The sequence below is a fragment of the Hoplias malabaricus genome, chromosome Y, assembly GCF_029633855.1.
Source record: "Hoplias malabaricus isolate fHopMal1 chromosome Y, fHopMal1.hap1, whole genome shotgun sequence".
NCBI lineage: Eukaryota > Metazoa > Chordata > Actinopteri > Characiformes > Erythrinidae > Hoplias > Hoplias malabaricus.
Genome location: NC_089820.1, coordinates 48,119,918 through 48,143,963, shown reverse-complemented (window position 1 = coordinate 48,143,963; position 24,046 = coordinate 48,119,918). Strand labels below are relative to the sequence as shown.

Genomic DNA, 24,046 nt, shown 5'->3' with positions numbered 1-24,046 from the left:
AGATGAGAGATAAAACATTCAAGCTTAACCTTTCAACTTTTTAGCACTTCTTCAATGATGAGTGTCATTTGTGTGCAATGTACATATACACTGGTCAACAACATAAAAATAAAGCTCTCAACACTCTAGATTTGGGCCAGTCCAAGTCCAAGCTGATTATATGTCGAGTATGAATGCCTGTCTGAAACATTATAAACAGCTTTGGTGCGTAATCTGTACTTTGTTCATTTCGTAGTGTACTACATAAGGACTGTTGATCGCGATTTGAGACTAATCAAGAGTCAGGACCACTACAGAGCAGGTATGGTTTGGGTGGTGGGTCATGTGGTGGTGGTAGTGTCTGATATGAGCGGATCAAACTGTGCTGCTTGAGAATTGTCCAACAAATTAAAATATCCATTACCCAAATAATAGCAGCACTATATTGGCCTTGACCGCAGAAGAGCAGGCAATGAAGCAACAGATGGACTAATGGTAATTGTAGAACAACAAAGTGCACGTAACAGACAGTGGACTGGAAGGGCAGAAACAAGGCCGTGGTGATAATGTTATGGCTGATTGGTGTATATACATATTTATTAAATATGTGAATGAATGAATTATATGGTAATATAATAAGCTGATGTCATTTGATAATGTAGGATAGGCAGCTTGAAAAATATAAAATTATCAATTAACTTTTCCATAAGTAATCATGTTTTCTCTTTGATACAAAGGCCAACATTGGACCAATCCTTTGGTAGTTCATCTCAGCCCTAGTTCAGCTGTGGGAGAAGCTTGAACTACTTTTATTGTTGTAAAGTAGGTAGATATAATGGAGTAGAACACAAACAACCCCAGTTGTAGACAACTCTGTTTTTGAGAACTAAATAGTTCAAGTTACAGATTAAATTGCACAGTAGCCATTACTTATGACACATTTCCACTGCATGGTGCCTACACTTCTTAACTCTACTGGACCCTACTCACGTTTTGGTCCCTGTTCCTTTTCCACTACCACAGCTCCCCCCTTAAAATGTTGCTGGTGACATCACGAAACACTGTCTAGTGAAAACAGCGGGCTGCGGAAATGTAAATGTAAACGCATAAAAATGAAACTTGCATTTATTTTTCATTTATACAACAAAATGTTTCGTCTGAATTTAGTCCCTTTATTGCTGCCAACACATACAAACACACAGTAACTAGTGCAGTCGGAGCAGTGAGCACACATACAGAGTGGGTGGTTTTTTTTTCCCTTGTAGCAAGGCCATTGATCCAAAACCAGACAAAAAAATGACAAACCAGAATACACAGACACACTACCAGGCTGCCACATGACGAAGTGAACTTTTATATCTTGTTAATCTGGCTTAATCCAAAACTGGGATAGAGTACACTGCCCTGCTTGACTTTTCCTCCATTTTGGATTTTCATCCGTCGTCTGTCTGTGCTTCCCATCCTCATTTCTGTTGGTTGATGTTGTTTATTTATTTAAGCATTTATTTATTTATGTGGCCAGGTTCTGATGGATGAATCTGGGCAGAATGACTTGGCCCAGCTCTGGGCTGTCGTTCACTTTGGAACTGGCAAAATTCCATTTGCCAGAGTTGGGCTGGATATCTTATATCCAGCTGGCCAGAGGTTTGTGTTGGCAGTTTCTATTTGTCTCTGCTTACTGTCAGTTATTCCAGATCAGAGCTTAAAATTTACATTGGCTTCTGCGGTTTGAGGTTTTAAAGAGTATTTAGTCTACACCCGCCACCACCACCATCATCATAACATAACACATATACTGAGAGAGAGAGAGAGAGAGAGAGAGAATAAAAACAGAAACAGTAAAACGTCCTTCATACTCCAGCCTGAAGAGCAGTGGAATTGCAGTGAATATCTATTGGGGTGCTTTTAAGCCTTTGGTGATCAAAAACTAACCTTCCAAAAATATTCCACACATGTATCTAACCTCACTAATGCTCTCTGGGCAAAACACAATCACATACTCATAGAAATATTCTAAATTCTATTCTAAAGCCATCCCAATAGAGCAGAAGACTCCCTTATTGATACTTAATTTTAGAATAAATTTAAATGACCAGATATTCATAAATGTTCAAAAAAGCAGAAGTGTCCCTAATTTTAGTGTAGAGCTTCTGATTTTAATGTTGTAATGTATATCAACAGTCCTGCAAAAAAAACATAGACTTAAATTAGGGTGCCATAAAATGGGTGTTTATTCATTTCTAATGCTCCATGCAGAAAACAAGCTAAAGATACAAAAGAGTATTTAATAGTAATTGAAGTATTATTTGTTTCAAATACACACTAAGCTCAGCATTATATGATGGAAAACAAAGTACTTGACAAGTTTTGTGTGAGAAAAACAGTGTACTTAAATATAACACAGTGAACAGAAGGCTGAAATTGGAGACATGATTGAAGATGATGGCGTTGCCTCAGTATTTGAGCTGCATTTCTCTTCATTATCTTCGTAGACACAGTGCCTTGCGAAAGTATTCGGCCCCCTTTTGCCACATTTCAGAGATATAAAATTTTAATTTATTTGTGAAAAATCAACAAGTGGGACACAATCGTGAAGTGGAATTAAATTTATTGGATGTGTCAAACTGTTTTAACAAATAAAAAACTGAAAAGTGGGGTGTACAATATTATTTGACCCCTTTACTTTCAGTGCAGCAAACTCACTCCAGAAGTTCAGTGAGGATCTCTGAATGATCCAATGTTGTCCCAAATGACTGATGATGATAAAAAGAATCCACCTGTGTGTAATCAAGTCTCTGTATAACTGCACCTGCTCTGTGATAATCTCAGGGTTCTGTTCAAATCTCAGAGAGCATCATGACAACTAAGGAACACACCAGGCAGGGCTGAGATACTGTTGTGTAGAAGTTTAAAGCTGGATTTGGATACAAAAAGATTTCCCAAGCTTTAAACATCCCAAGGAGCACTGTGCAAGCAATCATATTGGAATGGAAGGAGTATCAGACCACTGTAAATCTACCAAGACCCGGCCGTCCCTCTAAACTTTCATCTCGAACAAGGAGAAGACTGATCAGAGATGCAGCCAAGAGGCCCATGATCACTCTGGATGAACTGCAGAGATCTACAGCTGAGGTGGGAGAGTCTGTCCATAGGACAACAATCAGTCGTACACTGCACAAATCTGGCCTTTATGGAAGAGTGGCAAGAAGAATGCCATTTCTCAAAGATATCCATAAAAACTCTTGTTTAAAGTTTGCCACAAGCCACCTGGGAGACACACCAAACATGTGGAAGAAGGTGCTCTGGTCAGATGAAACCAAAATCGAACTGTTTGGCCACAATGCAAAACGATATGTTTGCCATAAAAGCAACACTGCTCATCACCCTGAACACACTATCCCCACTGTCAAACATGGTGGTGGCAGCATGGTTTGAGCCTGCTTTTCGTCAGCGGGGACAGGGAAGATGGTCAAAATTGATGGGAAGATGGATGGGGCCAAATACAGGACCATTCTGAAAGAAAACCTGTTGGAGTCTGCAAGAGACCTGAGACTGGGACAGAGATTTATCTTCCAACAAGACAATGATCCAAAACATAAAGCCAAATCTACAATGGAATGGTTCACAAATAAACGTATCCATGTGTTGGAATGGCCAAGTCAAAGTCCAGACCTGAATCCAATCGAGAATCTGTGGAAATAGCTGACTTGAAATAATGGGTCACCATCACCTTAGTCTTCTTGTCAAAGTGATGGTGGCTTGCATGTGCAATCACACATCCTCCTCATTAAACACATTTCTGTGATGAGTTAATGTTACTTTCCATATAATCTGATGCTAACACATTCAGTGACGGCTTAGTCATTGCAAAGGCAATGTGAAGGCCACATTTTTCACAGACCATAATAACATCATCATGGTTGGTAGTTGTGTTTTTTGTTTAAAAAAAAAAAAAATTGAATCAGAATGTACAAAACAAACAGGTTGTACATTAAAGAGCAGCACATCAAGAACAAAAACAATATGTAATTTCTATGAGTATGAGTATGGCAGAGTAAGATGAAGCATGAAGACATACATATTTAAGGAGAGGCAATACAATAAGACAAATCCTTATTCAGTCAGAGGAATTGGGAAAATATTCCTGGTAATTAGAAAGAAATATATTGCTTTTTATTATTAATCAATCTGAGGGATTCAATCATGTACTTAAGTTCTGCGAGAAAATGAGTTTTGTTAGGTATCGAATTTGAGAACTTTTGCTTGTGAATAAAAAAGTTTGCATTTATAATAATGAAATTAAGCATATGTTCGAAATTACGATTTTCAGAGTTGGTGTAAGAGCAGATAATATCCTTGAGACTGAGTGTACACAGAATTTTTGTCAAGAAAAAAAGGTGAGATTCAAGGTCACAACAAAATTTCTTGGGTATGTCACAGCTAAAAAATAAATGTGACGTTGTTTCTGAATGTTTTTACAAAAAGTACAGGAGTCATTAACATCAGTAAACTTAGCAATAACACTGTTCACAGGATATATGTTATGCAATATTTTAAAGTGTACTTCTTTGGCTTTGTTGGGAATACAGTATTTATGAGGTAAGAGCCAGGCCTTTCTCCAGTTTATGTCCTCAATTTGAGCTCTCCAATAGAACTTACCCCTAGGAACAACACTGTTCTTTCTGTGAAAGCACCAGCGTATGTGTTTGTTGTTGCACTTTCTAACTGTTAGTTTAATTCCTTCAAAAGTAAGCGTAGGTAGTGTTTCTGTAAATTCATTTTAACTCAAGTGATTTTTAACAAGTTGAATTATCTCTTTGGGAATAGCACTTGTTAACTTGTTAAATTCACTGTATGGAACAGGAAAACTGTGGACAGACATAAAGTGCTCATAGGTGAACATATTGCCAGTGCTATCAAAAAGATTAAGGATGTGGTTAATGCCTCTTTCAAACCAATTAAGCAATAAAATAATTTATTTCTAGTCAAGATATTGCAGTTATTCTAGAGGAGAGCCTTGTGAGGTGAAAAATTGTGGACAAAAGCCAGTCTCCATGCTCGTAGGGCTTGCAGATGAAATTTAGATAATTTAATGGGTAATTTATTAGGCAGAATATTACACTTTAAGAGGAAAGACAGGCCTCCTAATTCATGAAAGATGTGATTTGGGATGAAAAATCAGATTGAGTCATGGCATAGAAGACATTTTTTAACCAGTTAACCTTGAAGGTGTTGATGGTGTCATAATAGTCAAGGGTTTCAAGACCCCCATCTGCTTTACAGTTTGAAAGTACACATTTCTTAAGTTTGTGTGATTTATTTTCCCATATGAAACTTTTGCTAACTTCTGAAGCTGTTAAATCATTAATGTAAAGAGATAAGAATGGATAGACAAAGCGAGATAGAACTCTGCTGAGAACAGACAAGTTCCTTTGAAGCCAGGAGTTGAAAATGGATTTGGTTTTCGATATTCTGTTTGCAAAATGTAAATGTTGTATGGCAATAAGATTTTTAGTTATGCTTATACCCAGATACTTAACTGTCTCCTTAACAGGAATATTGTGAATCATTTCCTCATTACAGTTATGTAGAAACATAATTTCACATTTGGATAAATTAAGTGTTTAACCTGAGGCATTTGAAAATTGATTAACTAGGATAATGGAGTTAGGCAACTGAAGTTTATCTTTTAAGAAAAAAGTTGTCATCTGCAAGTTGGGAAATTTTTAATTCTCTACCATAAACTGAGATTCCTTCCAATTTTTAATCATGAACAATGTGAACTGACAATAAGTCAGTGACAAGGATAAATAAAAAGGGTGACATAGGACAGCCTTGACAAACACCTGTATTAATTTGGAATCTTTTAGATGTATTCATATTGATTATCACAGAGCTGTTAATATCTCTATAAAACATGTTGACAATATCAACAAACCTTTGACCAAAACCAAATGCTTTAAGGGACTGTAAAAGAAATTTATGCTCAGTTGTGTCGAAGGCTTTATAAAAGTCTAAAAATAAGATAAGTGCAATGGAGTTTACATCATTGGCATAATCAATTAAATCCAATCTAATCTCATGTTATTGCTAATATGACAATTTTTCATAAAGCATAATGTCTGGGTTTCAGCAATTATGGTGTCTAGGCCTGTCTTTAGTCTGTTAAAGCTAAAATTTTATAATCAATTGTTAAAAGATTTATAGAACCCCAATTCTCAATTATCAATGGGTCCTTATCAGGTTTGGGAATAAGAGAAATGATGCCTTGCTTCATTGTAGAAGACATCTCGCCATTATTAATGCATTCTTTATACATACAGAATAATGGGTTTTGGATAAATTCCCAAAAATGAAGGTAGAGTTCTACTGATAAGCCATCAATACCTGGAGATTGTCCTTTCTTCATTGAAAATAAAGCTTTTTGAATTTCAGTAATAGAGAGGTCAGAATGACAATAAGGTTTAAAGTTATTGTCAATAGAGGGTACATTAGGGCGAATATTTTGTAAAAAAAATCAATGCAATGTTTTGCACTGAAGTTGGATTCATAGAGTTTTTAATAAAATTCAGAAATGGATTTATTGATTAAAGCTGGATCTGTTGACAGTGTTCCATGAATGTTAAGGGCAGTTAAGGATTTCCTTTTAGCATTTCTTTTTTCAAGAGCAAAAAAGTAATTAGTGTTTCTTTCCCCTTCCTCTAACCATTTGGCTCTTGATCTAATAAATGAACGTTTTGCCATGTCTAAATATAATTGATCCAAATTCAATTGAACATCTTTAAATTTAAGCTCTTCCTCTGATGTTAGTTGTATTTTTGTTAATAAGAAATTAAGTCTATGCATTAAGTCAATTTCTAGTCTGTGCTTTTCTTTCTTTAGTTCTTTACTTCTTTTAATAGCTGCAGACCTGACTTTATATTTAAATAGTTCCCACTTGTTCCTGTATTGTTCAGGTTTGCCATCATTGAAAGTGTCTTTAATAAGGATTTTAACTGTGTTGTTGAAAGATGGGTCTTTTAAAAGAGAATTGTTAAATTTCCAGTATTCTCTTAAACTAGAGGTTTTTTGGATTGCAGCTAATTTCAAAATTATTAGTTTATGATCAGATAAAGGGGCATTTAGGTGACTTATATCCTTTACATATTGTAGGGAAGAGGATGAGATTAGAAATAAGTAAATTCTGGAGTTAAGGGTTTGACTATTATTACACCATGTAAACCCCTCACTGGAGGAATTGAAAAAGCACCATGCATCAGTCAAGGAAAGGTTAGAGCATAGTAAAGAGATAAGGTTATTACATACATTAAGGTATTGTTTGGAAAGGTATCTATCAGTTGTCTCTTCCAGACAAACGTTAAAGTCTCCACCTATGATTATATTATTCATTCATTCATTATCTGTATCCACTTATCCAGTTCAGGGTCGCGGTGGGTCCAGAGCCTACTTGGATTCATTGGGCGCAAGGCGGGGGATATACCCTGGAGGGGGCGCCAGTCCTTAACAGGGCAACACAGACACACACACACTCACACTTTTAAGTTGCCAATCCACCTACCAACGTGTGTTTTTGGACTGTGGGAGGAAACCGGAGCACCAGGAGGAAACCCACGCAGACACAGGGAGAACACACCAACTCCTCACAGACAGTCACCCGGAGCGGAAATCGAACCCACAACCTCCAGGTTCCTGGAGCTGTATGACTGCGACATTACCTGCTGTACCCCCGTGCCACCCATGATTATATTAGAGCCCTGATATTTCTTTTGTAAATCTTGCAGTTTTAATGTTATTTTATTAAATTGTATATTGGAAGCGAGTTAAAGCCATATCAATTGCAAACAATAGAGGTGGCATTGTCCTGTTTAAATGGTAATGCAATCCATCTACCATCATCTGAAGTGACTGTTTCCAGAATATCGCCTTTAAATTTGTGCAATAGAATTAATACTCCTGCAGAATGATTAGATCCATAACTAAAATAAACTGTATTTCCCCACTGTGATTTCCAAAATGTAGTGCCTGATTCACAGGAATGAGTTTCTTGCAGCAAAATGAAGTCTGACTCCATTCTTCTGCAAAACAAAAAGACTGCTTTTCTTTTAGTTGAGTCCCTAAAACCTCTGACATTCAAAGATATGAGACTGAAAGAGTTGAACATGAACTAAAACCCCAACAAAAAAGAGAAAATATTAAAAATAAATAAATAAAAATTAAAATAAACAAGATGAACCTTTAAATATTCTAATACTAGGGAAACAAACTAGAATTATATTTTAAGATGTGCTGGGGAAAAAAAATCCACCAAGAATGAGGTGGTGATTAATAACCGTTTAAAGTTGGTTGACACCTTTTTTTCCTTTTACATTTTCTGCTACGTTTAACTTTGGGCAGGAACAACAATGAATCGGACCATAGAGGATTTTGTAGGTCTGGAAGGTTGACAATATGAAGAGGAACAATTTAAGAAATCAGATTTCTGTAAGTAACCGAGATGACAGGCAGCAACCTTGAAACCTTACTAACAAAAAATCTGAAAGAACCTTATATGTAATAAAGGGTTATTGTATCTTAAAAAAGCAGTTTGAGAACATAATGCAAATATAATTTTTCTGGGTTTTGAAATTGGCCTACAACAAAACCTAGGAGTGTATTCACGTCACCTGTGGACAGTCAATTTTTTTCTGTTTATAAATACAAACGGACCGTGGAATGAAGCTTTCTTCCCCTCTTCTCTAGCCTTCTTCAAAAGTCTATTGTCAAGAAGAAACTTTGAGCCTTTTGCTTCTCTCCAAACAGCATCCTGAATTCGTCTCAGGGTGAAGAGAATGATTGTTGATCTGTTTGAACCATCCTGACACCCTTTCCCCACGCGGTGTACAAGGTTGATGCCACTGTCCAGGACGGTGCGGAGTTTCTGAGCTGTATTTTCAAGGATGTCGATAACTTTGGATCTTATGTCTTTTCCCTCATCCTCTTTCACTCCATGCATTTTGAGTGACCATCTTCGACTGTAACGCTGGCAGTCAGCTGTGTCAGGCTTCTGTGCCTTATTTTCTGCCTTTAATTTTTGAATTACGTCTTTCATTTTGTCCAAAGATTCTTTTTGTTGGGTAACGTCTAGAGTAAGTTGCTGAACTGTTAAGGTAAGTTTCTCCATTTGCATTGAGGTTGCCTCTGTTGTTTTTTTAATGGTGGAGACAGTGCGGAAAGTTTCATCTTGTTTCTTCGAAAGCATATGGATTGCTTCTAATATTTCTGCATTTTCACCTCCCCCAACCTTTACCTTCTTTGTTGGCAGTTTAAATGGGGCGTCAGGAAGAGGCGTTGCCAGGCACACTTGTAACGGATTTTGGTTAACTTCAAACCAGCTGGGATCATCTGCCGGATCCTTTCCTGCAGTCTGAGAGTCCATTTGGGGGGTTAATGTATTGCTGTTAGCATCCTCCTTCGTTGTAACCAAAGTTATTCTGCCTCTTCGTTTACCCATTCAGATTAGTATTTTCCAGATCATAGGGGAATTAAGTGTGTACAACCTGATGCCGGTATTAACTATAACATCCATCCATCCATCCATCCATTATCTGTAACCGCTTATCCAATTTAGGGTCGCGGGGGGTCCAGAGCCTACCTGGAATCATCGGGCGCAAGGCGGGAATACACCCTGGAGTGGACGCCAGTCCTTCACAGGGCTAACTATAACATTGGTTGTTAAATCAAGAACCACATGAATTACCCAACCGCGTGGAAACACACGCCTGATTAGGTAGATGCCATCTTGGCCCCCCATGGTTGGTAGTTGTGTGAAAGGGCCACTCCTAGTGATATGATATCATAATGAAGCCACACCCACAGCTGGGGTGAACCAAACATACACAGAGGGCCCATCTTACAGCATTTGCATCATTTGAAATGCTCTCACTGTGAAGAAAACATTAACAACTGATCGCAGAGATGAGTAGAAAGCATTCACAAAAAGAGAACAGCAGGGGAAAATGGGTAAGAAAAATAATTTTTGTTTATTATCAGTGTTTAATTATTTTCCAAGAAAAAGGTTAACATTCATTTATTAACAAATACAAATACAAATACAAACATTAACAAAATGGAATAGAAGGAAAAAAGTAATAAAAAATGTAACAAAATTTTTCTCTTAAAAACAAATTTCTTGTTCGAGTATAATTGTAAATAGTTTAACATTAAATAGCTTTCGTCTGACTATCTTTAAATAAATACTGCATATCTACAACAGCTTTGACTAATACAAATTACATTTTGACTAGTCAGAATCACAATTTAAGATATCTGCATTTACAATCTGACTAATAAGAGCAGTAAATTAATATATCTAGATATTTTGACTAGTCAAATTGTCTTTTAAGATATCTCTAATGACGTCAGCGAATTCGTCATCTGATGAGTCATAAATCCTGAATTAATATAAAAGATATCTCATCTGAAATTCGACTACTCAAAATTACATTTTCAGATATCTGAACTGTAATCATTGCATGTATTAGTCGCCCCATGTGTCACCAGGGTTGCCAGTAGTGCCTATTTTGGGCTTATTTTTCTATAAAGTCGCTTACATTGTAATAACACTAGCAGATGCTCCATCAAAGAGAATTTTATTTACATGTCAGGGACTGGGGGGAATTACAGAAAAAATCTACTACACTGAAGTTGGGATCTTATTTGGCATGGTGGCACAGCAGGTAGTGTCACAGTCACACAGCTCCAGGGACTAGGAGGTTGTGGGTTCAAGTCCTGCCCCAGGTGACTGACTGTGAGGTTTTTTCCGGTTTCCTCCCATGGTCCAAAAACACAGGTTGGTAGGTAGATTGGCTACTCAAAAGTGTCCATAGGTGTGAATGTGTGTCACTCTGTGAAAGTCTGGAACCCCCTCCAGGTTGTGTTCCAGCCTTTCCAGTGATTCCGGGTAGGCTCCGGCCCCACCGCGACCCTGAATTGGATAAGCGGTTAGACAATGAATGGACGTTCCACCTTAAATGTAATTGCATTCAGTTACCAGTAGATGGCAACAAATAAACATAATAAGTATTCATACCGCTGCAATATTACACATTTGTCTTATATTCTTAGACATAATCTCTTTAGATGAAGCAAACCCAAAAAGGCATCTACACTTTACAAATAAACTCAAAAAGCAACCCACGACTACCAATATTTGTAAGTAACTTTACTGAAAATTAAAACCAAAGTCCCCTATAATATGCAGAGGCATACTGGCAACTTTTACATAGCAATAATATGTGCTATACAAGTCAGCTATGTTTTGACTAATCAGAATAATAATTTAAGATATATACAATCACGTGACTAGTCAGAATTATAATTTAAGATATCAGAAATACAAAAAGGCAAGTAAGTTGAAGATATCTGTAATTTATTTGAAGATATCTTAAAAGGAATTCTGACTAATCAAAACTACAATTTTGGATATTTCTAACTTAGTTTTGACTAGTCTTTATTTCAAGATATCTAGAATTTAATTTCAGATCTACAATTTAGTTTTAGGTATCTTAACCCTCTATGGTACCGTGTTGCCTCCAGGTAACAGCCTATTTTAGCTTTTTTTTTTTTTTTTTTTTTTTTTTTTTAAATGAGAGACACATTTAATTGGTCAATGCTGGCACGGGGGCAGGAAACTCAAATACAAACCAACCAATGAAAATGTAAAACAGTAGTCACATGATTCACAGGGGTCCATTTCCTCCCTCTTTCAGCACGTGACCATCTCACACAGCCCCACATTTTATCCTGAAGAAAAGTGCATTTTTCACTTATTTTCACCCAGATAATCACATACAAAAAATCTGAACCGTCTTCAGTGGTAAGTAAAGAAGTATTTTAAAAATCTTTACATGACATGTCATCAGATATGTCATAGGAAATTACAAAAAACTGAATGTTGCCCTGAGGCAACATCGTCCCATAATGGAATATCATAAGCAATACCAGGCATACAAGGTTGGAATACAAGCATGCAATCTACAAGGTTTTTTATTTGTAAGGAAAATCAATAGAATTGATTATATAAGTTCCATGGACAAGATTTTGTAATGCATTAATAAGAATATGTATTTAACATGCTATATGTGCACATGTTATGATTTAATGCAGGAGATGAATCCACACATTTTCTATGGCACTTCCAAAAGGTATAAAGAACAGGTGGTACTTAGTTGATGAGAGTGAGGATGAGGTATCATATAGTGATGAGGAAAGTTAGGACGATGAGGTTATAGTGACCGTCCGGCAGGGAGAGAGTGAGAATGAGGATGAAGTACCACATTGGTAGAAAATCAACATGAAGCAGATCGGAGTGAGAATGAGGAACTTGGTGATGATGAAAATGAATGTAAAGTAGCAGGCTTGATAGAGTATGATGATTAGTAAATTCATTACAGTACATGCCTTTGATAAGCGACCAAAAACCCCTGCAGAAACATCAACCATCAAAGCTGGTTTGCTTTATTCAAATTGGCCAGTTTGAGTTGAAAGAAAGGAGTGATGCAAATACCCAAGCTGTTCAGTCATTGTAAAAATGCAGTGCCCAAAATGTGCTAACTTCCTGTGTTTTTCTGATGAAAGGAATTGCTTCCTTTCATAAGCAGTAAGGTTTTTGTGTATGTACTTGTGTACATGCAGGTCCTTGTGTGTGTATGTACATGTTTGTCACGATAAGGTGCGTAATAGGATAAAGTTATGGTTAATGTTTTGCCTTGAAACAACACTGATTGTAATGTTTTGATACAATAATTTAATGTGAAATTAAATTATTCCATGATGTTCCATGATGGTATATTGTTGCCTGAGAGCAACAGATGGATATGGAAATGTGACTTCTTTCTATATCTGAAAACTGCAGTGCATGAAAAACTAGATACATCTGTTTATTCAAGAGTTTGGTTATAGAAACTGATGTTTTCAGTAAATATATATTCTTGTTTCTGCAAGACAATATCAAATGTTTTTTATATATCCGTGATGGTACAAAGTTGCCTTGAGGCAAACTTTTAATTAATAAATAAAATTAAAAAATAATTAAAATATTTGTTGATATTGTTATAGTGTCTAATTTTAAGCAGGAAAAACATCGCAAATATTTTTTCCTATTTGATATCATAATGTGTACCATAGAGGGTTAAATATATTATATTTTGGTCTCTTGGTTCTGTGACTGAGCACCTCCTACGAAAAGCCTTCTCCAGAAAACAAACGTGGAGAACCGAGGGTCCGTGTAGAAAATGGAATGGAAAACGGGAACTTACTCTTTATCAGATTTCTGGTGGGAAACTTAAAGTGGCACAGAGATAAAAACCGGGAAAGTTCTCTGTATGTTTCTGGGGCTGTGCTCTGGGCGACTCAAACCGCGTCTAGTGTGCTGTTCATGTCTGTTTTAAACAGAACATAGCCAGGGATAAACTGATAGTCAGAACAGAGTCATGAATAATTCACTGTTTACAGCGGTTCAGTGTGGTGTAGGATACATATTTGGAAAGAGTGTTGACTTGGGTCTGTTTTTATTTTCTAATTACTCGCAAAACGAGACTGAGTCGACTCAGCGTGTTTCGATTCTCTGAATCATTGGCCAAGAGTTGATCCCATTTACTGTCTTTGGTTGATCCGATTCATCTCGACTGCCTGATGCTCAGAATAGATTCATTGAGAGTAGACTGCTCATCAGTAAATACGTTTAGACGTTATTTGGCGAGGCGGCTTTGGACTCATACTCTGAATATTTGATATTTCACATATCTGACACATCACAGGAATGTGAAGAAGAGTTCTTATTAAGATAAAAAAGCATTTCATACCAAAATTTGCTCAAACTCCTAAAGAACACTTTTTCTCCATAATCATTCTACATCGTAACAGATACTCCCGGTTTTATCTCTATGCCACTTTCTCCATCAGAAATCTGATAAAGAGTAATTTCCTGTTTTCCGTTCTATTTTCTACACGGACCCTCTGTCCTCCATGTTTGTTTTCTGGAGAAGGCTTTTCATAGGAGCAGTCTCTCTGTTCTCTGATTGGTCAGAAGCGTTCTCCAATCTCCGAACAGTACCCGCCCCCTGGCTCTACAGACTCACAAATTAGTTTTGCTCCACACTGACTAATGATGGGAATTTCGGCTCTTTTTGGGGAGCCGGCTCTTTTGGCTCGGCTCTTCATAAAGAGCCGGCTCTTTCGACTACTAAATGGCTCTTTGTTTTACCACTTATTTCCACTGGTACAGAACAATATTACCTACATTTTACATGACTATATGGACAAAACATTATTGTTCAATACTAAAAATAATAAATAGTGTTGTAATGGCCAATTGTTTTATGGCTGCCTTGTAATAACTCACTGATTGCACTCACACATTCAGTTGTATAAATAACTGGATTTTTATGTAAACACCTTAATAAAAAATCACTTGTAAACTCTGAAATATAGCCAATGGAACCCAAAAGGTAGGTATTACAAAATAGCTTATTAAATTAAATAATCATCCATTAAATAAAATAAACAAATACTCTGCAAAGTGCAACACAGCAGCATTCAACGGTAGTGATTAAAACAACCACAACTGTCAACAAACATTTAACTGATTTAACATTTTCTTCACCTATTTTTTGGAAGGCAGATTGGCGTTCAGGAAAACCAAGTGTCTCAGCTCGGAGGGGTTGGAGGGTTGGAGCTTGCTTGTTGTTCTCTGATTGGTTGAATGACAAGCCTTAGAAAAAAAAATGGCTCGGTCTTAGACGGGAACCGGCTCTCATCGTTCACTTACAAGAGCCGGCTCTTTGAACCGGTTCGTTCGCGACCGACACATCACTAACACTGACTGAGATATTGGTGCAAAAGTGAGTGCTTGCGGAAGTTGTCATGTGTGAGCGAAAAAAGCAGCATTTGAGACTCGCAGCCGCAGATTCGTGCAGGCGCAATCATTGACTTTTGTTTGCGTAAAAAATACAGATTCATATATCGGTTTGCGAATGTGCAACTTTTGTGCATGTTTTATACGAGTGTGTGTATGTGTTTGCACCATATTCACCATTTCAACTGAGCAAAACGGAGCGTATATTTTTGTACTTGTGTGTGTAGAATGGGATTTGTGCACCTGTTGAAGCCTTCCCCACCACTGGAACCACGTCGACAAGACCTGACGTCTCATTGCAGGGTTCGAATCTCAAATGTGGCTGTTGTGCAGGAGAGCTCCCTCTTTGGGTCGCAGATCCCCTCCATACGCCTCAGCACACAGAGGAAGATATGCAGCAGCATGTCTAATTTCTTTGATCTGGATGTTGATGCACCTTTACTGAGGTATCATTCCCCAGAGCGGCAGGGCCAGCATGTGCAGGCTGAAATAGCAGCTCAGAACGTAAAGCCCATGAGCTTCAGTAGGCATGTCCCACCCAGGCCGCCTACACCAGTAAACCTCGTCTGCCACATGCGGCAGAAAAAGGTCTACTATGAACCAGGTAAGTATCAGCATTGGAAAAATGAGTCCTAGATCACTACAGAGCAGAAATGAAGTCAACAGTGGTTTTGTAGCATTCCAGTAAACTGCTCATTGCTAATTAATAGATTTCTAATCTATTAGAAGTTAAAATAGACACAAACCTGAACTTAACCATTACTTATGTAACTTACAGAATATAAAGACATCTTCCAGCAGCTAATGCTATCACAACTAATCTTTAGTCTGAAAACTGTGTTGCTCTGTAGACCTTCTTTCCAGTTCTACAACTGATGCTCCAATACTGAGGTGGAGACTACAAAATGGAATTTTTCATATTGCTGCTGTCCAAAGAAAAAACAAGTATCTACAAAATATTAACTTTATAAAAAAAAAGGTTTTATCCAGAGAAATTGTGGAGCATTTCTATTGGTTCATTCATCATGAAATTGTCACATAACATTAAGGACAGCTGCTCTGTTCAAATGATGTAGAAAACTAAACATCAGCAAATATGGAGATACATGTTTTTCTTTGGACAGTAACGATATAGAGGTTAACAGAAGGGGGAGTTAACCAGAGGAAGGAGAAACAGTGAATGTTAATAAGTGAATGCAGCTTTTGTAGCAAATAGTATTTAAAGAACAATTTACAGAAAAACAAAACAAAGGTGTACAACCTGCGTTCTATGGTGTCTCGTGCGGCCATTACAACCCTGGCCCACCTCTACACCCGTTTGCATAAGATTATGGACCCGGAGTTGGATTGCAGTCTGTGCCCTACTGCACAAAGATGGGGACTGCTGTCGTTCTGTCCAAGAAGATGTAGACTTAGCCCTCAGAGCAATGGTACAGAACGACTCACCTGGCCATGTCCTTAATGCTTTTCTGGCCGGTGGACTCAGGTAAAATTCAGGTCATTAATTAATTTTTTAGAATTGAACACAACAGCTGTCATAGTATAGGAAACAGCTGTGTGTAAATCCTGGATGTATCACTTACTGTGTGTTCACTCTCCACTCTTTAGTCACAGAAATGCAGCTGTGAGGAGGAGCACAGCTCTCAATTTGGAGAAGCTCGCTCACATGCTGGGACCTTCTCGCCTGCTGAATAGCAAAAAGCAGTCTCTGACCTGCAGCTTCCTCACTGCTGTCAGCAAACTGGCCCTGGACTCTGCCCAGGAAGTGAGGTATGAGGCCCATCACCTTTTCACACCCCTGGGTATATACTGCACCGTTTCAGAGTATTTCATCCACTGACCAGCACTGTTTTTATTCTCTTTCTATAGGTTCCATTCCAGAAATACACTCTGTGAAATACACTTCTGGCCACACATGAAGCTTGTCTGAGGATGGTGGACAAATTTGTGCCAAATGAAGACAGAGCCTCTGTTAAAGAGATAATCACAAAGGGCAGATAAGATCACAATTATTGATCTTTGCAGGGGAAAAAAGAAGAAAATGCACAGGCTTCAAGGACTGAAAGACCTTTGAAAGACAGCAGCTTATTTGAAATGAAATAAAATCAAAATGACATCAAGTAAAAAACTTTTAGAGAGAATTAATTTGTTTTACATTTATTACAAATTGTGCTTGTTCAGCAATACCTTTTCAGTTTAGCATCAACAAAGACCGAAGGACATGCAACAGAAGAACGCAAATGTATGTAATTTTGGTATTGTTAGGAGGTGACATGTTGGCGCAAGTGTCGCTGTAACACATCTCCGGGGTTCTGGGGTTTGCTCTGGGTGACTGAGTTTGGTGTGTTCTCCCTGTGTCTGCGTGGATTTACTCTGGGTGCTCTGACTTCCTTCCACAGTCCAAAAACATGTTGGTAGGTTGATTGTGAGTCTATGTGTGCCCTATCCAAGGTGTGTTCCTCCCATTTTCCCAGATTCTGGGATTGTCCCCACGTTCCTGAACTAGGTATGTGGTTAGAGACAATGAATGAATGGTGATCATATACATCCAGAGATTACAGGATTGTGGGTTCAATCCCTGCCCGCAAGGTCACTCACTGTGAGGAGTGCGGTGTGTTCTCCCTGCATCTGTGCCCTCACATTGTCCCCACAATTCAAATGTTATGGTATTGACAAGTCAGTGGGGAAACTGAGAGACCTGGGGTCGGTAGGATAAGCAACAGTGGAAGGGGAGTTAGGAAGAGAGCTGGGGAATGTAGAGGATGTTGTTCATGCTATTGCATGTTAATTGCTTTTATTGCAATTCAGTAGTCTTCATAAATATGGCACATGAAACATAGTCTCAGAAATCAAAACAGAAGAACCACAACCACAAAGACTGCAGCAGTAAGCCTACAACACACCGCTTTGAGGAACACTTTATCCATTGAATCACACATAGGTAGCTTTGCTGACTCGCAGTGGTGTACAGCATTCCTGATTCAGAGCCCATTAACATTAAAGGTGACACATAACAACTGGGTGTTTTTCAGAGCACAACGGAAAACCTGAAATTGTGACAGGTCTGACTGAAAAAGTTAGAGTTGCTATCAGTGATGGCGAAGGAGTGCCATCAGCTTCAATTACATCTACACATGAGACTAGAAAGAAACCCCACGAAAATTTTGGATACCCTACCACCACACTTTGAACCTAAAATGAATGTAATCTACAACAGGTTTTTGTTTACCGAATGCAATGAGCCAGTGTGGAACAGCAGATCAATACATAACCAAACTAAGGAGACTAGTGGACACGTGACTTTGGTGAATTGAGAGACAAGTTGTACGTAGGCACTCAAGGACGAATGCTTAGAGAACCAAAACTCACTCTTGCAAAAGCTACTGAGACAGGCCGTGCAAGCGAACAGGCACAACAGCTGAGACAAATGGGCAGAGTAGAACATTAATTCATTCATTGTCTGTAACCACTTATCCAGTTCAGGGTGGCAGTGGGTCTAGAGCCTACCTGGAATCATTGGGCATGCCCGCAAGGCAGGAACACACCCTGGAGGGGGTGACAGTACTTTACAAGGCTACACACACACATTCACTTTTACCTGCGGACCTTTCTGAGTCGCCAATCCGCCTACCATTGTGTGTTTTTGGACCATGAGAGAAAACCGAAGCACCTGGAGGAAACCCACGTGGACCCCCGTGCTCGTCAGCGAGCTGGCATCGTGAGCTGCTGATTGTTGTGGTTTGAAGCAGTTTTTTAACGGATTCTTCAGCTGAGCAATCGATCGATACACGGACCCTCACAAACTCTTTAAATATGAAAATAATTTCTTTCAAAAACATTCGACCTTGAATACAATTAGTTAATTTAATTAATACTTTGGTTATTAAATGTGATGTAAAAGTTGCTCTTTCAGTAACTACTGTTAGCTAGCCAATAAAGTTACCGCAGGATTTAAATGTCGTCCATATCCCCTTGCGAATAATAATCCATCCATCAATCCATTATCTGTAAGCGCATATCCAATTCAGGGTCACGGTTGGTCCAGAGCCTACCTGGAATCATTGGGCCCAAGGTGGGAATACACCCTGGAGGGGGCGCCAGTCCTTCACAGGGCAACACACATGCACACATTCAGACCTACGGACACTTTTTTTTGAGTCGCCAATCCACCTACCAACGTGTGTTTTTGGACTGTGGGAGGAAACCGGAGCACCCGGAGGAAACCCACGCGGACACAGGGAGAACACACCAACTCCACACAGACAGTCACCAGGAGCAGGACGAACCCACAACCTCCAGGTCCCTGGAGCTGTGTGACTGCGACACTACCTGCTGCACCACCGTGCCGCCCCACGAATAATAATAATAAAAATATAAAAAAAAACAAATTACTGACAGACAACCGCTTATTAATGTAGCTAAGTTAGAGCTTGAGGTTTAGATCGTTAGGCTAATTGATCTTATAAATGTTTTTACTGTTTTTTTTTTTGTTCTGCCATTGTATCTAACTACATTATCTAATGCTAACATTAGCAATAAAAAATAAATAAAGCATTGTTTGCATTAAATTATACAGAAAATAAATACATAGCTATAAAAAGGCTACAATAAAATTGTAAATGTATTCATCATATATAGTCCTGTATATATTAGTGTGACTATGTGCTTAATTTAGACTAGTAAAATATAAATACAAAACATTATATATATTTACTGTAAATTTAGTCCACATCTGAACACTTGTTATCACCGATATCCAACAGCGATTTGATAATTTTCTTATTAAAAAATAATTTTTTTTTTCTGAATTTACAGCCATATATCATAATAACAGATTCTTTTGACTGCACCACTGTAAACCAAACCAGAAAATCTACTTACATTTTAAATTGCTGAATTTTCTAATTCTAAACTGGTGAATTCTGCAGAATTTAGTCAGAACATATTTCAGTCAGTTAAAAAAACTTTAAATTTAACACTGATATCCACAAATGGATTAAAAAAAATTAACAAAACAAATGTCTAGCTATTGTTGAATTTACCACCAATTCCACGCTTTAGAGTGGTGCAAGCAACAAAAGCAGACAATCTACCTGCATTGTTTTGAAAGTGCTGAATTTAAACCAGGTTCCAAAGTTGTGAAGTATCAACCCAGCAAAATGCCAGTTCTCTAAAATAGAGACTGAATTCTTAAAAAGGGAAGTCACAGTCATAAATCTGAGTACAATGGCCAAAACCTTAACAGGAACACTTTCAAACAGGTGACATACCAGGTAGGGCTTGAAGGGTTTGCTCTATAGGGATTGAATTCTGTTGGTGCATCTGTCTCATAGTCTAAAAATGTTTTGCCTCATTTTTGTTTAGTCTGTCTGGATATATTTTAATTTCAGTGCATACTACTATCCAAAAAGCAAAATGAAGAATGTGGTGAAATGAAAAAAACATTCCAGCACCACTGCTCCCTCAATGACAATGGCCATGTTCACAAGTGTCTGTGGTGTTTCCTGAGCAAGGTCATCATATTCCATCACTTAAAGAATTGTTGAATTGTTCCTCTTGGGTAAGACTCCTCAGGATGGGTATCCTAAATAAAAACAAATATATTTGCAAAATGATGGTGTCCTTGCATGCTCACTCTATTTTAATTACACTCTTTCTGAAACCTTTTACAATAAAACTAAATATATTTTCAAGCAACAAAATGTTCTGGCTCATTTACATTTGATTTTGATATCAAGCAAAATTCATGCAAATCTTTTAAAAATCAGCAACAACCTTTTATTATTAATTTGGAAAACTTGCTCTGCTCCAACATCTGTGCAATATCATGCTGTCTAATCAGCATCTTTATATACCACACCTGTATACACAGATTTAGACAAATTTGTGAACAATATTTGAGAGCAAAAGGCCTGTTGTGTACATAAAAAGCTTAGATCTTTGAGGTCAGCTCATGAAAAATGAGAGCAAAAACAAAAGGGTTGTGTTTATATTTTGTTCAGTGTATCTAAAAAGAACTATCAAATATGTCTGAAAACTCACCAGGCAGGTCTTTAATACTGGTTCACACTCCCTGTGGCAGTCCCTTTAGAGATGTAGTCCTTCTGTGTCTGTTGTTTACAAGATGGAAGAGAATCACATATAAAGTGCACAACCACAGAATAAGAGTACAACTCAGTTTACTGTCAACCAGGGATGTTCACCTCAGATCCTGAAGAGCCTGTGTCCAGCATTGTTGGATAATTTCCCTACTTGAGAAGACCCACTTAAACGCAGCAATTAATAGAGGAGTAGAACATGAAAATCATCAAACTGTGCTGGACACCAGCTCTCTAGGACAGGAAATAAATGTCCCTGTTATGGACTATCAGCTATATATGATGAATACATTTACAATCTTATTGTAGCCTTTTTATAGCTATGTATTTATTTTCTGTATAATTTAATGCAAACAATGCTTTATTTTTTTATTGCTAATTTTAGCATTAGATAATGTAGCTAGATACAATGGCAGAACAACAAAAACATTTAAAGATCAATTAGCCTAACGATCTAAACTCCAAGCTCTAACTTAGCTATTGCTACATTAATATGTGGTTGTCTGTCGGTATTTTTATTTTTATTTTATTATTATTGTTCACAAGGGGATATGGACACGTTTAAATCCTGAGGTAAATTTATTGGATAGCTAACACTAATCTAGCATTTTACTGAAAGAGCAACTAAGGCTTAACCATGATTATAACTCACATTTAATAACCAAATTATCCAAATTATTAATTAAATACATTGAACTAATTGTATTCAAGGTCGAATGTTTTTTAAATAACTTATTTTCGTACTTATAGTACGAAAATACTAGCACTAACGTGCACGGGTTTAACCAAACGCATGCGCAAGTGCACCCAGCAATTCTATGCGCCGTGTCTAAATCTATACGCACACACACACTTATGTTGGTATAGCTATACTTGTAAGGACGTCCGTAGAAATAATGATTACTGTAACTAAATAACGCTACCCAAGCTTAACTTCAGTAACCAAAAATAGACCTGTTTACTCTTATTTTTTTCACACAAAAGTACCCGTTTGTAAAAAAGATGAGGACCAAGTGTCCTGACAGTACAACAAATTGTGAGAAACTTATCCTTGCGAGGACATCTGGTCATAACAAACAAAAATACGCCACCCCACACACAAAAGCATTGTTAATTCTCTAAAAAATTTAATCAAATCTGTAAAAACCTACCAAATACCATTCTCAACCCTAGTCAACTTCTATCTGAAATAATAGTAATAATTAAAAAAATAAAATAAAATTATGTCGGTAACTCATGTCGGTGGATTTTTTTCAAGTGACCAATAGGTCGACATTTTACCATAAAGCAACGTTATTTAAAAATAACCTTGTGACAACGTTGTTCAGACAACGTAATCAGTTCCACCATTTGACAACGTTGTAGCAACGTTGTAAGAAAGTAAACAACGTCGCGACAACGTTGTGTGTTTGCTGGGTAATGATGTCTGCCTGTAAGATGGCAAAATGGACGCAAGGGGCGCTCTAACAGCCAGATTGACGGAGCTGCCCACAGCATTGCCTGTGTGCATTGTGTAAATATCGGCCTCTTGCGCTAATATATCGGCTGATATATCACTAACTGGGACACTACCTGCTGCACCACCATGCTGCCAGAGTAGAACAGGAAACTTGTAAATTACACTTCAAATGGAAACTACTCAAAACCTCCTGGCAGCCAAAATTATAAGCAAATGAACTCCTCAGCTAATTACACAATGAAACCACAAAAAAAAAAAAATGCTCAGTGTCACCACTATGGTTCAACACATGCTAAAGACAAATGCCTAGCAAATAGAGTTATGTGCAAAGCATGTGGCAAATGAAACCATTTTCCCAATGTTTGCAGACATGGACAGCATAAGCCACAATCAAATTCTACTCAATGTATTGTGGTACACGTCTCATGTGAACTCTCTCCACCACAATCAAAATAAATAGTTCATCTACCTTGCACTATACCCACAAAGTGATATACCTCTGAAGTACAATCCTCGCCATATTCTCAAATGTCAACTGGACAGAGTCCATAGTCGATATAATAGAAATGTGCATGTGCAATTACTTGTCACTGTACAACAAAATGTGTCTTCTGTGGCAGTGAACACACACACACTAGTGCTGTGAACACACACCCAGAGTGGCGGGCAGTCATCCCCAGCATCCGGGGAGCATTTGGGGATTCAGTGACTTGCTCAAGGGCACTTCAGCCATGGATGTTCAAACCGGCGACCTTCCGGTACTAAGCCTGGTCCTCTAACCATTAGGCCAAGGCTGCCTCTAACGCTTTAGTGACCTTCAATATGTCCTGCAGGATGGCAACCCAACCCTGTCCTCCAGCAAGACCACACTCAAACTCTTTTGAGATTCATATTATGGATACTTTGAACATACCACTGCTCTCAGCTGAAACCTGTGAGCGCCTTAATCTTCTACACGTACAAAAACCCCAAACATTTATAACAAAGTGTGGACACACTTAGTCTCAAGGCAGCAAAGAAAACAGGGGAACTACTCTCCTACAAGGATGTGTTTGAAGGGCTCAGGTGCCGTCCCGGAAAGTTACATCTTGAGCTGGATCCCACAGCACAGGCTGTAAAGCATGTGGCAAGCCAATGTCACAAAGCTCTTAAAGCAAAGGAACAAGCAGAAATACTCGCTAAACTCACAGAGCCAACCCCATGGATCAGCAACATGGTAGTCATTGAAAATAATGAAAAATCATGTGTCTGCAAAAGCATTGACCCCATCCATCTAAAAAAACTCTCTTGTAAAATTGGATGAAGGGAGGAGTTATTTAACCACCTTCTGGACACCTGAGGGATGGTACTAATGGCCGAGAATGCCATTTGGGATAAAGCCAGCAGCAGAAGAATACCAGCAAAGGCAACAAGAAGTGCAGCAGGGACTTAAAGTAGCAAATGTCATTGAAGATGAAATCTTAGTATATGAGTGTGGAAACTTGAATAGTGAAGTACTTTAGTAAAGAGCCAATCAGTCAACCTGAAGCTAAACAAAAAGAAACTCAACTTAAAATTTCCCAGGGTGACATACATGGGTCAACTTCTCACATGACCCAGAAAATATAACAGCCGTTT

General features: G+C 38.0%; 1 protein-coding gene across 1 annotated transcript; it reads left to right on the top strand.

Moving 5' to 3' along the window:
- Positions 1-16,189: 16,189 nt before the first annotated feature.
- On the top strand, positions 16,190-16,857 carry LOC136677944 (TOG array regulator of axonemal microtubules protein 1-like). Its single transcript, XM_066655666.1, has 3 exons — positions 16,190-16,358; positions 16,481-16,642; positions 16,742-16,857. Exons 1-3 carry the CDS (start codon positions 16,300-16,302, stop codon positions 16,800-16,802), a joined length of 282 nt encoding a protein of 93 aa, XP_066511763.1. The 5' UTR covers positions 16,190-16,299; the 3' UTR covers positions 16,803-16,857.
- The last annotated feature ends 7,189 nt before the right edge of the window (positions 16,858-24,046 follow it).

What these genes read in the sequence shown, in the direction of transcription:
- LOC136677944 (XM_066655666.1), top strand. Translation starts at nt 16,300, where the DNA reads ATGGTACAGAACGACTCACCTGGCCATGTCCTTAATGCTTTTCTGGCC. An exon ending in TTTCTGGCCGGTGGACTCAG is followed by an intron (nt 16,359 to 16,480) that starts GTAAAATTCAGG and finishes TCCACTCTTTAG; the next exon opens with TCACAGAAATGCAGCTGTGA. An exon ending in GACTCTGCCCAGGAAGTGAG is followed by an intron (nt 16,643 to 16,741) that starts GTATGAGGCCCA and finishes CTCTTTCTATAG; the next exon opens with GTTCCATTCCAGAAATACAC.